Source organism: Sprattus sprattus (assembly GCF_963457725.1).
Source record: "Sprattus sprattus genome assembly, chromosome: 12".
In the NCBI taxonomy this organism is placed as follows: Eukaryota; Metazoa; Chordata; class Actinopteri; order Clupeiformes; family Clupeidae; genus Sprattus; species Sprattus sprattus.
In genome coordinates this window covers 15,380,057-15,398,615 of record NC_137910.1, presented here as the reverse complement: position 1 = coordinate 15,398,615, position 18,559 = coordinate 15,380,057, and the positions used below count along the sequence as shown (strand labels likewise).

Here is an 18,559-nt window from a genome sequence, read left to right as displayed (position 1 = left end):
GAGAGGAAGAGGAGACAGCGTAGGAGCTCTTGCCCTGGTTCAGCCCGCCCTGCTCTCGGTCCAAAGAGGTGCTCTTGGGCTTGTGGCCGCGCCCGCGACCCATGCCCAGCATCTCCACGGACTTGGCCTTGCGCAGGTAGTCAGCGGGAGGCAGGCCTGGGGGCGGGGAGGGCTGCTTGAGGATGCTCTTTGGGGGGAGGGGCAGGGCGTTGCCGTGTGGGCGGGGGTCCCTCTGGGGGCGCTTGCCGCGGGGTGGTGCGAAGATCTCAGTGGTCTCCTTGAAAGCGAGAGCGCGCTCTGGGCTACGGAAGGGCGAGTTTCCGTGCAGACAATGCTGCGAGCTCTCCGACGTTGCCCGCTCATCCTCAGCTGACAGCGGCAGCAGGTCCTCACTGCGGCTCAGAAAACGGCTCATATTAGGGTGGTGCGACCGGGGAGGCAACCTTACGCCAACGGCGCCGTGGCTGAAGATGCGAGGGGGCGGCAGCACCGTCACATCCAGGCTGGACAGACTCGACACGTCCAGCTCGCTGTCTGACGCTAGCGACCACGACGATGAGAACACGTTAGCCCCATCGGGGCTGGGGGGGCGCTTAACAGGGTAGGGGTTGGTGAAGCGTGTGCGCTGTAAAACGGGCACAGTGTGGTTCGGGAAGCAGATTACCTGGCAGGGGTCGTGCTGGGTGCCGGGGGATGGCGGCGCCATGCCGGGGGAGCCGACGGGTGATCCGGCAAGGTCCTCGCGGAATACGGGCAGGCTGTGGCGCGTCTCGCGGTGCTGAGGCGGAGCCTTGCGGTACGGCTTCCTGGCTGGGCCCGCGCTCGTCATCCTGACACCTCGCGTCACGTCACGGCTCGACACTCAATCCGTTAGTCCTGCACAGAGACCCACCATCAGAACACCCCACAACAACAGAACCGCAATCACCACCAGCCCGGAACCCTGCCTGTGGAACTGTGAGCTCTCTCTTCCCCGCTCAAGCCCTCCCTTTCCTCCACTCTTTCTCTCTCACAGTCCATCTCTCCCTCCCTCTCCATGTCTTTCAGTCCCTCCCTCTTTCCCCCTCTCTCCCTCTTTCAGTCCCACCGCTCTCTCAGTCTCTCTCTTTCCACCCCTCTCCCTCTTTCTCTTTCTCTCTTTCAGTCCCTCCCTCTACCCCCTCTCTCCCCCTTTCTCTCTCGTTCTCTCTTTCAGCCCTTCCCGCCCCCTCTTTCATCCTCTCTCTCTCTCTCTCTCGGTCGCCCTCTTTCTTTCTTTCTCTCCCTCCCTTTCTCTCCATCTCTCTCAGTCCCTCCCTCTATCCCAGCTCCTGCAATCAAAAAGCAGTTGGAATCAATAAGCATGATGAAAACAGTGTCAGAGGTTTGTCAGGGGGACAGAAAGAGAGAGAGAGAGAGGAAGAGAGAGAGTGAGAGAGAGAGAGAGAGAGAGAGTGAGAGAGAGAGTGAGAGAGTGAGAGAGAGAGGAAGATATGGAGGGAGACAGAGAGGAAGAAATGGATGGAGAGACAGGTAGAAAGAGAGGGAAAGAGAAACTTCGGTAGGGAGAGATAGATCGAGAGGGAGGAAGAGAGAGGGGGAGAGAGAAAGAGGAAGAGAGAGAGAAGGGGGAGGGAGGAAGAGAGTTGGGGAGAGAGAGGGGGGAGAGAGGAAGTGAAAAGAGGATGCCTCCTAAAATCATTATCAAACAATGTCAGTGGCTTTATGGTGATGCAGATGGTTCATGATAAACCACCCCTCCAGTCGACACACTGGACACATCACATTAGCAGGTGTGTGTGTGTGTGTGTGTGCGAGACAGAGAAGAAGGCTGTAAGAGTGCCGAGGGAGGAGAAAGACAGGAAGTGTGAATAGCACTGTGTGTGTGTGTGTGTGTGTGTGTGTGTGTGTGTGTGTGTGTGTATTTGAGAAGGGGAAGGAAAGGGGAAAAAGTTTGCCACCCTTTGATCGGGTCTATTGATCACACACACACATGGGAGTTTCCAATGGGCGCTCCGACTCCAGCCACTCGATGCCAACATGAGGGCCATCGACTGTTAGGGCTAAATTTAGAACAGGACATGAAGGAGAGCGCGCGCACACACACACACACACACACCACTGAGAGGGTTAAATAAGTAGAACACACACACTAGCTAGGGGGTTGGACATGGTTTCAGTTTAACACCCACAGAACTCAAACACACTTTGTAAAACTGGGCACACACACACACACACACACACACACACACACACACACAGTAGATGAAAAGCATTTCCTAAATACTGCTCACTAGCTGCTCCAGCCTGCCAAAGTTAACAGGCACATTAGCGCACTCACACAGAGTTACCCGAAGCTACACACACACACACACACACACACACACACACACACTGTAAGCCTTACGCTTCCTAATACACACCCACACACATTAGCACACTCACACAGAGTCACCCGAAGACACACACACACACACACACACACACACACACACACACACACACACACACACACACACACACACACACACACACACACACACACACACACACACACACACACACACACACACACACACTGTAAGCCTCACACACCCCAACAAACACATCAGCACACTCACACACGCACAGTCTCACCAAAACCCTCCCTCAAACTATCTAAACTAAACTATCAAGATCTATCTATCTTCATATCTAAACATCTTACATATTCTCTATATACAGTGCCGCTTGAAAGTATGTGAATCCCTTGAGCAGTTCAGAGTTCTGTTGTTTTACCATGATTTTTCAATTTTTTTCATCACTCATTTTCCATAGATGAAATGTCAGGTTTATGGTTATCAATTGCATGTACTTGTTTAGAGGGAATTGTGTGAGTAGCCAAAAAACTACATGAAACATGATATTAGTGTATGTGCAAAAGTAAGTGAACCCCAGCTGCATTGGACAAGTCAAGCATGTAACAGATTCGGTGAAACATATTTGGGTGCTTTATAAGTCGATTAAGCAAACCAATCAAATGAGACATCCTTAGGAAAAGGGTTGGGCAACACAGATTACAAGAGAAAGGAAACCAACCAAACTACTGTAGTGCCAAGGTTTACCCACATAGATCAACAATGCCAAGAGGAAAGGAGATATCTAAGGACATCAGGAAGAAGGTACTGACAGCCCATCAGTCTTGGAAAAGCTATAAGACCATCTCCAAAAGATTCCAGGTCCATCCATCCACTGTAAGACAAATTATCTCTCTCTCTCTCTCTCTTCTCTTCTCTTCTCTTCTCTTCTCTTCTCTTCCCCCCCCCCCTAGTGTATGTCACTGGATTCCGAACCGAATCACTGCTGAAGTTCTGCAGATATAGAAGGGATTTATATCTCTCCATGACACGAGTGTGCACCCATAACCTTCACCAGTTTCCCTGACCACTCCACGTACTGTTGTCTTCACACACACACACACACACACACACACTGTGCCAGAGGAATCTCTGGTCAGCTGGCATGTGGATTCCCTGAAGGCATCACTGCAGCATCACTGCACTCAGCAGCCAATAGCAAGCCACTACTGATCTGTCTTCCTGGGTCAACCTCCTACTCCATCACTCTACCCCAAAAACACCCATCAATAATGCTCTTCATCAGATGCCCCCCGCCCAACACCACTACACACACACACACACACACACACACACACACACACACACACACACACACACACACACACACACACACACACACACACACACACACACACACACACGGGATAGAGAGGATGGGGCTTCAGTTCAAAAATCAATCAATGACTTTCCCTGGGCACTTTATAAAAAACACAGGCTCACTCCACATGCACACATGTACACATGCACACATGTACACACGCACACGGTCATGTGCACACACGCACATACACACACACGGTCATGTGCATACACACACGCACACACACATGCCTACCGACCCACACACACACACAGTCATGTACACAAACACACACACACACACACGTGCAGGCCAGTGTGAAAACAGCCCTGTTAAAATGTGTTTGAGTGGCATACTGAAGCTGGAGGACATTCCTTTGTTGACGGTATGGGGGAACTGGTCGCCATGACTACGACACACTTTAATGGAAGGTTGGTTTGAAGGCCCTCTGAAACATAATGACATGGCCTTGTGCCCTAAAGGCATCCTTTTATATAGCTCAATTGACATAGGCTAGCCTGATATTTCCTTCTGAACTTCCAAAGAGATTCTCCACCTTTAGTGTGGACCTCCAGGGGGCAGATTCAGGCCAGACCTGACCAGAGCCAAACCACGGCCAGATCTGAGCCATAACGGTACCAGATCAGTGCCATCACGGTGCCATATCAGAGCCAGATCACGTTAGTTCTACAGTCTGCTGTTAGGAACCTGACCACCTCTTAATCTAGAGAATCATATACGTTTCTGGACATTTTTGTAGATGTGGGCAGATGAGTATCTGCATGAGAGAGAGAGAGAGAGAGAGAGAGAGAGAGAGAGAGAGAGAGAGAGAGAGAGAGAGAGAGAGAGAGAGAGACTTGCAGCCAGTGACTTTCAGCTTTGACTGGTCAATGATTCAGAGTCCAAGTAAAATATTCAGGAGAAAGAGAAAGAAGAGTGGAAAGAAACAATAAACCCGAGGGAGGCCTGGGTGTGGGTGTGGGTGTGTGTGTGTGTGTGTGTGTGTGTGTGTGTGTGTGTGTGTGTGTGTGTGTGTGTGTGTGTGTGTGTGTGTGTGTGTGTGTGTGTGTGTGTGTGTGTGCGTGCGCATATGTGTGTGTGTGTGTCTGTCGTTTAGTACTCGTTAATCACTTGATGCTGGTGTAACATTAATGTTGAGTATTTGTAAATCACGTGATGCTAGTGTAACATTGACGTTGAGTACTCGTTAATCACATGATGCTGGTGTAACATAAACGTTGAGTACTCATTAATCACGTGATGCTAGTGTAACATTCACATTGACTATTTGACAATCACGAGCCTTTGTTCACAAAATAACAAGACGTCACAGACAGTAAGCCCCTATTAATAAAGAAATGTGAAACACTGACTTTAACCAAGTATGCATGTGTAGTAATCATATGCCTTGGTGAGCTGAAACATGACGTTTCTTTCTCTGTTCTTAAATGCTGACGTTTCTAACTCTGTGTATGTGCTTTAAAGTGCACCTTCTGTGTGTGTGTGTGGGCAAAGGCTGATAAGAAGAACTAGTAGTCCTTATTTTCTGCCTTGCTGGTCCATTATGTTGCAAAATGCATAGTAGGATGACCTCGGACGTCAGAGACCTACCACGTGGTTATCCCTGCTGACAAAGTGTTTTGGCATCAGAGAAAGCTATTTTCTTTCTATATTAACCTTGTGTGATGTATTTCATTTTGCTTCCCTCTTGTCTGCTCTCACTGGGAGTGAGCCCGGGCTCTCTCTCTGGTCTGCCAGGACGTGGGTGAGCCCAACAAGCTTGTTGTTGAATAAATATACCTATAAGCAACTCCGGAGTCATGAGGTTACTTACAGACACCTATATACAGTAGGCCCCTATAGACAGTAGGCCACTATATACAGTAGGTCCCTTTAGACAGTAGGTCCCTATAGACACTAGGGGCCTGATTTACTAATATGCGAGCGCTTCTTAATCTGCGTTCGCAAATTAACGCACGGTGTTTTTGCGCATTTTACTTGGTATTTATCAAGCCAGATCTGCGCTGGGCAAACTGTGCTTACTCCGCCCTTTAAAGAGCCTGATTTACTAAGATTGATTTGCGAACGCATCTTTGCCAGGCGCACATTAACGCACGGTGATTCCCCGCATTTTCCGTAATATTTATCAAGCCAGATACGCGCTGGGCAATCATTATTTAGCGCACCGTTAAAAGACTGGAGAACTTGCCAGCAAGTTACTGCCACCATGGAGATTCGAGGAAGAAAAAACTAAGGTTCAGCGAATAGATAGCGAATAGATAGCGAGATAGATATATTGGTTCACGTTCGCTCAATCACTGAACCTGATTCAATGGGTTATATTGTTGTTTTGCCCGCCATCATCTACAGCGAGATGTTTAAAAGAACACGATTATAAATAATATGCTATTGGTGGCATTAATGCATAAACTGTCTATTATAACAATATATATGTGTACATGGCGAGATTAATACGTTCTACAAGGGACATGGGTTCACTACAATATATCCCCACTGAAACAAATACATTTACCAAGTAGACAGGCCTCTCCAAAATCACCGTTGCTCAATCATGGATAAATGGCACTATTCCGAAAGATAAAACTGTCATGGACAGACCACTTCCACGTAAGTAATGGTCATGTTGGCATCACATATGACCTGGACATTCATTGAATATGTGTGCTTTCTGTTTCGGTAAACGTGTTCGCGGATTGAAGGTGGGACTGTTTGCATGTGGGTGCGATCAATTTCTCCAATTACGTTCGGAAAGTTTAATTTCATATATATGAATATATGAATTATACGAGTTGAAACAAATATTTCTGTTCGCTGTCTCTGTCTATGTCTTTGCCTTGCTGCTGCCATATCAACGTTTTCAGACTCAGTGGAAATGCGCTTGGTTAAGACGTGCTTTTATGAGGCGGAGAATTAGCCTGCAAATCAGAGATGTGCGCTCGCCGGGCAGTTTAGTAAATAGTAAATACCACGCAGTTCATCAGTAGGCGCACTCCTCCCATTAAATAGCGCTACACGCCTACGTTACCACCCACGTTTCCGAACCATCCCACCTGTTTGCAGGTACACACCCTCAAAGCGTTAATATGCGCTGCGCCAGCTTAGTAAATACCGTTTTTCGTTACGACCGCTATTTTACGCCAGAAAATGGGCGCAATCCTGTTAGTAAATCAGGCCCTAGGCCCCTATATACAGTAGGCCCCTATAGACAGTAGGTCCCTATAGACACTAGGCCCCTATATACACTAGGCCCCTATATACACTAGGCCCCTATAGACAGTAAAACCCTATAGACAGTAGGCCTCTATATACAGTAGGTCCCTATAGACTTTCTCCAGCTCTGATGAAAACCTCTTCCTCCCCCCTCCTCCTCTTCCTCCTCTCGCAGTTGCTCCTGATCAGAACTTTTCCTCCTTCTTTTCATCCTCCGGTCCCCTCTACACACCTGCCAATCATCCAAATTCACAAGGGCTTTGTGGAAACAGCAGGCTTCCTGGTGTCCCTCTCTGACAGTAACCCAGAGCACAGAGCAATACTGCTGTGTGTGTGTCTGTGATTAATGAGACATCTTTGGAGAGTGTCTGTACCCTCACACTGAACTCAGCCATGGAGAGAGGGAGAGAAGGAGATAGGGAGAGAGAGAGAGAAAGAGAGAAAGAGAGAGAGAGAGAGAGAGAGAGAGAGAGAGAGAGAGAGTGTCAGTCAGCCAGGCTTTATTTAAACCACTAAGAAATTACCTACATAACCCCTTTAAACTCAGAGAGGTGGCTGTGGCTGTGGAGAGAGGGAGAGGGGTGAGAGAGAAAAAGGAGGGAGAGCGAGGAGGATAGAGATGGAGGGAAGATAGGGGAAGTGAGAGGGAGAGGAAAAAGGGAAAAAGGGAGGAGAAAGAGAGGAAGACAGCAGGACAGAGAGAGAAAAAGGAAGGGGAGAAGAGAGGGAAAAGGACAGAGAAAGGGGGTGTACTGCCGAAAGAGACACACACCCATGGACATTCCTATAAGCAGAGTTAGGTGTAATGGAAGCCCAAACTAAACTTAGACTGAGGCAGCCCTCCTTACAGGCCTGGAGTGAGAGGGAGACAGCACTCCTTACAGGACTGGAGTGAGAGGGAGACAGTTACAGTCCTGGAGTGAGGGTGAGACAGCACTCCTTACAGACCTAGAGTGAGACAGCACTCCTTACAGGCCTGGAGTGAGACAGCACTCCTTACAGGCCTGGAGTGAGGGTGAGACAGCACTCCTTATAGGCCTGGAGTGAGACTGGGCCAGGTCTAGGGTGGACCAGTTTCAGTTCCACCAGCTAATTCTCACACTGTGGCGTCAATAGCGACTGGGAGGGTTTCTGCGATATGAGCAGAGCAAGACAGGCGTGTGTGTGTGTGTGTGTGTGTGTGTAAGTGTAAATGCATTAACAATGATTTTGAGAGAGAGAGTTCTGCTTGGCTAGTGAGTATCCACCATAGCTAAATTTAACAGTGCCAAAGTCAGCCCATTAGTCCACATCACACCCTATTCACATATCTTTCTGAATAGGACATTAGCAGTGTGTATTTTTCAGCAAGTGTCTGTGTGTGTGTGTGTGTGTGTGTGTGTGTGTGTGTGTGTGTGTGTGTCACACTAAAAGCACAACCTTCCAATGGAAATGCACTCTTCAGTCAGGTGAATGAAACCCAGATACAGACTATCACAGAGCTTGCTGAGAACTCTGTCTAATTTTAACAAAAACATACAGAAGAACAGCACTCGGGCCCTTCACTGTGTGTGTGTGTGTGTGTGTGTGTGTGTGTGTGTGTGTGTGTGTGTGTGTGTGTGTGTGTGTGTGTGTGTGTGTGTGTGTGTGTGTGTGTGCACTTGTGTGGGAGAGAGAGGGGGCAGAGAGAAAGCGTAAGTAAGAAAGAGCGTGAGAGGGGGAAAGCGAGAGAGAGAACAAGAGATGAGAGAGAGAGGAGAAAGGAGACAGCGAGAGAAGCAGAGAAGGGAGACGCTTCCACACATATCTGGGTCTGGGTGGAAGTGAACATCAATAGGCCATTTAAGGCGGCCTGCTCTCAGTGCCTCAGTGAGTGGCAGGTCTGCCCAGGAGCCCCATCTGCTGATCAGAGCAGAGGACGACGGGATCAAATGGCATCATGACTGCTGTCACCTCCACTTTCCCTCATGACTGCTGTCACCTCCACTTTCTCACACACACACACACACACACACACACACACACACACACACACACTAGTGCTCAGCTGTCAGACCAAGGTTCTCTCCCATAATGCATTGTGAGGGACAAATTAAATCCTGTGCAAGATGGGCCTAGTAAACATTCATCAAATGCCTCCTTGCTGAGACAAATTACACTCAAATTCCACTGGCTGTTTGGATATCCTGGAACTCAGCTGTGCTGCTGTGACAGATGTGACGGGGAGAGCAACGGAAGAGCCTATAGTGCACATCAGATGCAGTGTGACCAGCTCCTGACAACCAAGCCGCAGCCTCACCCTCCTATCCCAGCATGCACTAAGGGAGGCCTGGACTGACACATGCCGCCGCAGACGCCCCGCCAGCATTCCGCAGACATCCCGCTGGTACCCCACAAACACAACTTCCAGAACCACAAACGCGACCCCTGTGGATAAACAGGTAAAACTACTGAGTTTCTGTGTAAAACTAGCTGAGCTAATTAGTCAAGCCAAGCGGCCTATTAGCCGAGCCAACAGCAGTTTCTAATGACAAAAGTTAGCTAGCTTCCTGTTAGGTGTGACAGACTAGGTGTAACGGCATATTCGGCAATCCAAGGACAACTGTCCACGGCACATTATGTCCATATCACAGGACAGCACACACTGTAAGACATTCTTCAATTTCTAAAATCTCCCACTGTGCAGAGAGCCCTGTGAAGACGTGCTCATTAGCTGACTTCATCCATGCAAGTCCACGAATGTAATCAGTGCAATTGGGTGACACACACACATGCTGACACACACACACACACACACACACACACACACACACACACACACACACACACACGCTGACACACACACAAACACACACTGACACAAACACAAACTGACACACACACACGCTGACACACACACGCACTGACACACACACGCACTGACACACACACACGCTAACACACACACGCTGACATACACACACAGACATGCTGACACACACACACACGCTGACACACACACACGCTGACACACACAGACGGTGACACACACACGCGCTGCCACACACAAACACGCTGATACACACGCTGACACACACGCTGACACACACGCCGACACACACACACACACACACTGACACACACACACGGTGACACGAACACACACTGACACAAACACGCTGAGGTTCTCTATATTGAGCACTCTTGAGTACTAGCATGCTAACTCGTTTACGCCTGCTAAGAGATCCACAGCCCTCCAGGTGATCAGGCATGCAGTGCACGCAGACAGAAGATGAGGTGGTTAACCTTGTTTCCACAAAGTCAGAGCAGCGGGAATTAATTAGTAGCTTCAGTGAAACTGCAGATCTAGCCTGTTGATGAACAAGAGATTACACGATGGGACAACTGAACCCCAAGACTTAAAGGTGAGTGTCAAATGTCTTGCATACCGGCAGGTGATACAGTCACACTCACACACCTGTGAGAGGTCTGCTGCTAACCAAGTACAGGTTAGTTTTGGCACTGGACCAGGGAGAAACACACTCACGACTGTGGCTGGCACACACACACACGCACGCGCACGCACACGCACACGCACACCACTGTGGCATCATTGGCTGTTTACATGAAAATAAAAACCGTACCTAAATTCCAAGCTGTTCAGCAGACGATGTCTTCATCCACGAGACTTCACACCAAAGGAAATCTGCAACACAGAGACACAGACACAGACACAGACACAGACACAGACACAGACACAGACACAGACACAGACACAGACACAGACACAGACACACACACACACACACACACGAGAAGAGGGAGATGTTACTTAAGCCCACAGGATATGATATACCATCAACTGATCTCTGCTCAAAGTAATAATAGTAATTTTAAAAAGTAATTAAATTAAGTAAATAACAATCATGCATAGTAATCATCTCACTGCTGTTACTCCACATCCCCTTTGAAACACAGTGTGTGTCTCCTATTGCGCTTGCAACACAGTGTGTATCTCTCCCATTGCCTTTGCGACAGAGCAGCTTTTGATGCCATTTCTGTGAATTCCTTGATGGCTTATTCCACCTTGCTATTTATTACACAGAAGCTCAAAAAGTCACTTGTAATCAGGACCTATTTATGTAAGTGCCGTGATTCTTGCAGAAAAGCAAGCGCTGTGGCTATTTTGGGCTGTAACTCATGTCTACTTAGCGGAAGCACCATCTTCCAGACAGAGGGTGGCCGGTTCGATCCCCGACCAGTAGGAAAAATGTGGGCGGGGGAAGTGGTAGAGCACTTCTCTCCCGTGCCCACATCCACGGCTGAGGTGCCCTTGAGCAAGGCACCTAACCCCGATCACTGTTCCCCGGGCGCCGCTGAAGGCAGCTCACTGCTCCGGGTTAGTGTGCTTCACTGTGTGCCTCACTGTGTGCTTCACTACCCTGGATGGGTAAAATGCAGAGACTAAATTCAGAGTGTGTGTGTGTCACTATCTCTGCCGTTAAAACAGTCACTAGTCACTAGGGCTCCATTTCCATTTCCATTTCCAAATCACACTGGAACACACAGAGCCAATCAGGAGTCAAAGAGTCCACTGAGAGTGTGAAACACATTCATGTCCATTTTTCTGTATTCATTTGAATTCCATGCTCCTCATAGGCCAAGGGGCATTCTGAGCTTCACAGCTGCAGTTTCACGGAGGATTTCCACGTCCTTGTGCTAGTGGGTATGGGTACCTCACATATTGGTGAGACCTCCATACTTTAGGGTTGAGGCTGGACAGGAGCAGCAACCATCAGCTTATGTTTTCTGTAGAGGTGTGTGTGTGTGTTTGTGTGTGTGTGTGTCTTTGTCTCTATCTCAATGATTGCCAGTGTTCTAAAGCTGCAAGGTAAAACTATCCAATCAAATGGCTCCCAGCGGAAAATGAAACACCAGGGCAGGTGAGTCATGATTGGGCAGAGCGGAGCGGAGCCTTCTCTCGTCAGAGCCTCAGGTGAATAATTGAAGGGTAGGCACAGGACAGGTGAGTCAGGACTGGGCAGTGCGGAGCGGAGCCTTCTCTCGTCAGAGCCTCGGGTGAATAATTGAAGGGGTGGCACAGGACAAGCTCAGACGGAGCCCCTGGAAAAACACTGCCACTGGGTTCCAGCAAGGGCGTGGAGAGCAAACTGCAGCAAAACCTGACCTGCAATGGCCACACACACGCATATACACGCACGCGCGCGCGCACACACCTCTCTCTCCTCTCAAATCCTCCCTACCTCAGCCCGCCCACTCCCTCCATGTGATAACAGTATTGAGACTCATTCCTTCTGTAATGGAGGTTAGCTTAATGACCTCAGTGATGCTGCAGAGAGAGAGAGACACACACACACACACACACACACACACACACACACACACACACACACACACACACGATCACAAAATGACCTTCGCCATTTGCATCCATGTTGCTTATTCCACTTCATTCATTCAGTAATTGTACTCTGAAAACCAAATCCAGTGCAAGGTCACTGGAGACAGCAGGATCCAGACACTTTACACCCGTTCTAACAGTTACCGCGCAGCCTATTTCAGAGGGTTTTCCTAAATTCATTTTTTTTTATGTATATATTGATTGGAAGTCCCAATCCAGAAACTGTCACCCATATACAGAACAGTGACTCGACTTCTCATCCAGGAATCACACTTACATACTAGAAGAATATAAAAACAAACAAAGACAACAGAGACAAACACAATGTGTCTTTCTCTCAACAAACTAAAGCACAAGATGTCAAAGAAACATGACAACATTATAATTTTTACATCAATGTACATCAAAACATTGGCATTGCAGAATATAAGACAGTGTCTGTGTGTCTGTGTGTGAGTGTGTGTGTGTGTGTGTGTGTGTGTGTGTGTGTGAGGGCGCAGAGGACCGAGAGACAGACTGAAGACAGAGCACACAAAAGCATAACAGAAAGACATACACACAGCTGAAGAAAAGGGTTCCTGAGGGTTCTAGAAGGGCAGGTGGCCTCTCACCTTCACTGCAGGGACTGCACGATCCAGAGTCATGGCCGGGACTGTCTCCCAAGTCGCTACGGAAACTCAATCCTGCAGGCGTCCCTCTCCGCGGCCTCTTCCTCGCCCTCCTCCTCTTCTCTCCTCCACTCAGGGCATGCGAGACCAAAGACGCCGGCAAGCTGTAACATAAGCAGGCAAACGGAAAAAACACACACACACACACACACACAGCGTCAGTGACCTCATCTGTCAGTTCCACACCTGAGCTCAGACAAGCGCAGTCATCACCAGATCAACGGGCAACCCTCAAGCCCTCAAGCAGTTTGAAGGACTTTTCCACCTTAGGCTCTCCAAGGTGCTCTGCCAGCTAAACTGGCTAGGAAAGGAAAACAGCATTAAAAATATGCGGACTGAAAGCACATTTAAAACTTGACTAACCAACCCCAGAGTCCGCCGTATGAACTTAAAACCCAAGGCCATGTAACTCCACATTCGACCACCGTTCTTACACAGCACACATACTTCTCCCAAGGAGACAGCAAGGGTAATGGATGACTACAGCTGCTTGTATGAACGTTTTGGTTGGTTCCCTATGGACTATCTACAGATGCTCAGATTATAAACAAATCTGTTAACTACAATTTATGGTCACGGTTAGGATTAGGGTTTGGTTTAGGTGATGTTCAGTGAACAATCAGAGAGACTGAACGTGAATTTCAACCATCTGTAAAGTCTCTGTAAGCGGACTATACAAATAAAGGTGTTACCCAATTTTATTCCACTTCACTTCACTTTTACTTCACTTCCAGCTTGCACAGCACCTAAAGCAAACCCCATCCCCATGTAATGGTCTGTGTTGCCATGGGGATTACTCCTGAAGAGCAAGTGAAACCTAGCACACACCTGGATTTGCATACTGCATGAAGAACTATGCAAGCTCCATTTGAATTTACAAATACTCTCTTTAGAGAAATCATAATGTTGCTAAACGACTTTAGATCCTCTCTCCATAAAAACTACATTTCCATACAGAGAATCGCAGCCATTGATAAACGTTTAATATTTCATAAGATGCACATCATTATTTCATGAGGTAGGTATTGAGTCATGTATTCCACTGACTGATAGTGACACTCCTCTCTCTACAGTTCCCATATCAGAATCAGAATCATATTTCCCTCATCCTTTCTTCTTTTGGCTTCTCTCCTTACGCAAAGAGAGGACATGGCCAGACACACACACACAAACAAACACACACACACACACATACACACACACACAGTTCTCCACCTCATCTTACTACATCAGTGTAATACTCAGATAACACCATGTATGAATGATACAAGGCAGACACACACACACACACACACACACACACACACACAGTTTTCCAGATAACACACCAAGTCAGGGCCCTATTTCCCAAAAGCATCTTAAGCCTCAGTAGTTTGTAGAATCCCTCTTACAAATTATTGTACCTTTTAAGAGCGTTTCCCAAAAGCATCATAACTAAAGTAGTGCTTTAAAACGCACAGAGACTTACGTGTGTGTGCGTGTCTGCGCGTCTGCGCGTCTGCGTGTCTGCGTGTCTGCGTGTCTGCGTGTCTGCGTGTCTGCGTGTCTGCGTGTCTGCGTGTCTGCGTGTCGGTGTGTGCTCCCGGAGCTCGTAGACAGCTAGAGCTTATTAACAGGGATTTCACACCGGGGTCGTTATTGCCTCCATTGGTCTCCTCTCTCTTTCCTCTTTTTGTGCTGGAGCTGTGGTCGTGTATGCCTATATCTAGGAGGCCTGGCTCACGTGTTTTATTTATTTATTTATTTATTTATTTATTTATATCAATACAATTATCATATTTATATCACACACACACCAACACACCCACACCCACACACCCACACACACACACAGTCTGCCAGATCTGACTCAGTGCTACATATCTCTCTCCCACACGCACGCGCACACACGCACACGCACACACAGTCTGCTTTCCACTGCTCAAGCAGGAAACACACCAGGACAGATCTGTGTCAGTGCGACACCAGCTTCTGGTTGAGAGGGGGGTGAGCTCGGCATAAGAGTCCATTAAACTCCCAGAGAAACCTCTGTCCCAGTGACACCATTTTACCCACAATGCACTCTGCAGCTCAGCCAAATCCTGTTCTGCTGGCCACTAATCTCCTCAACCCCAGGGAAAACACACACACAGACAATCACATGCGCGCACACACTCAAGGAAAAACTGAATTCCCTAAGTCACATGGCATGAACTGACCTGAACTCTGAGGCCTCCTGAGGCCTGCTCTGTTGAGCAACGAATCCTGTGTGTGTGTGTGTGTGTGTGTGTGTGTGTACCAGAATGGTTACGACAGCTGTGTTAATCACACCACTGTAACTACCCCAGCCTGGTAACAGGCAGCGCAGACAGATGTGTTAATCACCACACTGTAACTGCACAAGACTGGACAGTGTTAGGTGCACGGCTCAAATGCATGAAACATAAAGGGGAGGCCACGCAGAATTTATAATAATAATAATAAGGTATTTATTAATTGTTACAAGGTTATATTTTATATATTAATTATAGCTAAACGTGTGGTGAATGTTGGTGTTGTGAATAGAAATCAAAGATGCAATGTAAAGTCAGTTCAAGGGTAAATGCAAAACAAACAGCGATGACGATCCAAAATCCAACGAGTAACCAACGAGTATCCAATTCCAATAACTATCCAACGATCAACGTTAACCAAATGGCGGGAAGACCAAACTCTCACGACTGCCGGCTGGCCAGGGCTTTTGAAGCCCAGTCAATCAACGCCACACCAGTCCCCAATCATCTGCTGTAGAGACAGAGAGAGAACAGGCATGCAAATATCACAGGGCGGGGCCTAGACCCGCCAGGGTCGTAACAACAGACAGCTGTTTTAATCACCCCACTGTTACTACACCAGAATGGGCAGACAGTTGAGTTAATTTGCTTCCTGGTTTAAGATCGGATAGCCATCACACTACACTCTCTAGTAGTGGAGTTTAGGTAACCTTGCCCCAGACCCCTGTACCCCTGTACCCCAGACCTCTGTACCCCGTACCCCTGTACCCCTGGACCCCTGTACCCCTGTACCCCTGTACCCCTGGAGCCCAGACCCCTGTACCCCTGTACCCCAGACCTCTGTACCCCGTACCCCTGTACCCCTGGACCCCTGGAGCCCAGGCCCCTGTACCCCTGGACCCCTGGAGCCCAGACCCCTGTACCCCACAACCCTGTACCGCAGACCCCTGTACCCCTGGTCCAGTCTGCAGTGGGTGGCCAGGGTCCAGTCTGCAGTGGGTGGAGCGGGTCCAGTCTGCTGTGTGTGGGTCTATTTCTACTGTGGTGACTGAGTGCTTGAGTGCTTGAGCTGACTGTGGAACCAGATCAAATTAAGTAAAGTGATCGTTCATCATGACATGCCTGTGTGTGTGTGTGTGTGTGTGTGTGTGTGTGTGTGTGTGTGTGTGTGTGAGCATGCAAGTGAGTGAAAGTTCATCAAGGAAAGCCAGTGTGTCTGGAGCTGCTGTGCGTGCCTTCTGCCTGCGTGCGTGCGTGCGTGCGTGCGTGTCTGCGAGCGTGCATGCATTTTTGCATTTTCACTCTCAAAAGTGTGTGGCTCCATAGCAGAGCAGAACTTGACTGTGCGTGTGTGTGCGTGTGTGTGCGTGTGTGTGTGTGCGTGTGTGTGCGCGTGTGTGTGCGTGTGTGTGCGTGTGTGTGTGTGTGTGTGTGCGTGCACTCTGCTGACTCACTAGCAGGGCTGTTGGCTGCCTCCCTGATAATCATCATAATCACTCCTCTACATTTAAATGCTGAGGAACAATGAGCAGCCAATCATGCTTAATGAGACCAAAGAGATGACAAGGGATAAATCACACATCTCTCCTCAGCTGAATCACAATCGCCCTCACTTTTACTCTACTTTTGCTGCTAATAGAAGCTGGCAGGCTCTTTACTGACATGGCTCTAACACACACACACACACACACACACACACACACACACACACACACAAGTCTGACTCTGGAGAGAGAGGTTAAAAGGGCCACCATGCTCTCTGATGACTGACTGACAGACAGACTGACTGTGTGTAACACATTAGACTCAACACACACACACACACGCTCGCATGCACACACACACGCACGCACGCACGTACGCACGCACGCACGCACGCACGCACGCACGCACGCACGCACGCACGCACGCACGCACGCACGCACGCACGCACACACGCACGCACGCGTCTGTTGCTCCTCGTAAGGCCTACAGACCAGTCAATAGCACAGCGTGTCTGGAATTACAGTAAATCTTTTCAGCGCTATAAGAATGCAGAATCCTGTCTTTGAGTTTTGTTTATTTTGTAAGCTTATTCTAATAGCTTAAATCTTGATATGCATTTCCCATTATGCCTTCACTCTGCACAAAACCATTAAGCAGAAAGAAGAGGGACTTGGTTCAGGCTTTCTTGAACTGGACATTTATGCACTTTTTCATGTGAATCATTTAGCATAATGACTAGATCCTTTTCTGTGTTCTATAGGACAGGACATATGGACGGCGTTCAGTTCATAATTTGCGTCATCAGGTGTTTTACAGGGCTTCCAAATAAAGAGTTCCACAGGGTAACATGGGAGCCCCAGGAATAGGACTGAGCCTTGCGGCCCTGGCAGCACTGCGTGTGTGGTGGTGAGGAGTTGCAATTGTGCATTGCTCGCTTAGTTTCTAAATCTCTGGTCATCCATCAGGCAGGCATTCTTCATTCAGATCTTTGTTTGGTTTAGTTGCCCAAAATGCATTTCATTAGCCCTTGTTTGACATCACTATTGTAAACAAGGGAGTGAGAGAGTAAACCATCGACATCCATATTATAGTCAAAGGAGTGAGAGAGTGCAACATCGACATCCATATTATAGTCAAAGGAGTGAGAGAGTGCAACATCGACATCCATATTATAGTCAAAGGAGTGAGAGTGCACCATCGACATCACTAACATCATTTAATTTTTTTTTAAACCTAGCTTGCTCAGGGCGATGAAGAGGATGTCACAATGGACTGTGTCACATGCTTTAGTAATGTGTCTTTATTTAGAAATGCTATATAAAGATTCATGCGCTGCTCTCTTGATTTCTCCATCAATCGTCGAAGTGTGAAAATACCATCAATTGTACTTCGACTACTACAGTACCCAAAAAGTGACTGGATACATCTTCTCAGCTAGGCTTTAGAGTGTCTGAAAAATTATTTTAGCAAAATAAATATTCCTCTTTAGTTACCACAGTGTTCTTAAACTATCAGAATAATAACATCAACACATAACCTACAACACATAACACAATTAGTTGCCATATAACCTTATTACAACATGTTACAATCTACACTTAATCTCCTCAAGCAACCTCTGAACCTTAACACTTCAACACATAAACTTATCACAACACCTCTACACAAAACCTTACTACAACACCTCAACAAACCTGAAAAAAAACTGTGTGTCCAATAAACCAGCTTCTGTGCCTTTTTTGTCACTATGTAGCCTGGAGTCAGTGTGTGTGTGTGTGTGTGTGTGATCACTCCTTTGAATGCTGCACCACGGGGAGACCTCAGAGAGGTATTCTGACAGAAACCAGATATCTTCCAATTCTTTT

At 47.8% G+C, this 18,559-nt stretch overlaps 1 protein-coding gene across 5 annotated transcripts in view; it reads right to left on the bottom strand.

Annotated features, from left to right (window-relative positions):
• Positions 1–18,559, bottom strand: part of tjap1 (tight junction associated protein 1 (peripheral)) — a 77,960-nt gene that overhangs the window by 34,707 nt on the left and 24,694 nt on the right. For 3 of the 5 annotated variants that reach the window (XM_080849215.1, XM_080849214.1, XM_080849216.1), the window contains exons 2-4: positions 12,901–13,061; positions 10,512–10,573; positions 665–876 (exon numbers count right to left, since the gene is read on the bottom strand). In XM_080849215.1, the coding sequence (XP_080705341.1) occupies positions 665–829 (165 nt within the window). In that variant the 5' untranslated portion in view covers positions 830–876; positions 10,512–10,573; positions 12,901–13,061. Of the gene's footprint in view, positions 1–664; positions 877–10,511; positions 10,574–12,131; positions 12,218–12,900; positions 13,062–18,559 lie in introns of all 5 variants that reach the window. The other 2 variants (XM_080849217.1, XM_080849218.1) reach the window with 2 other exon arrangements.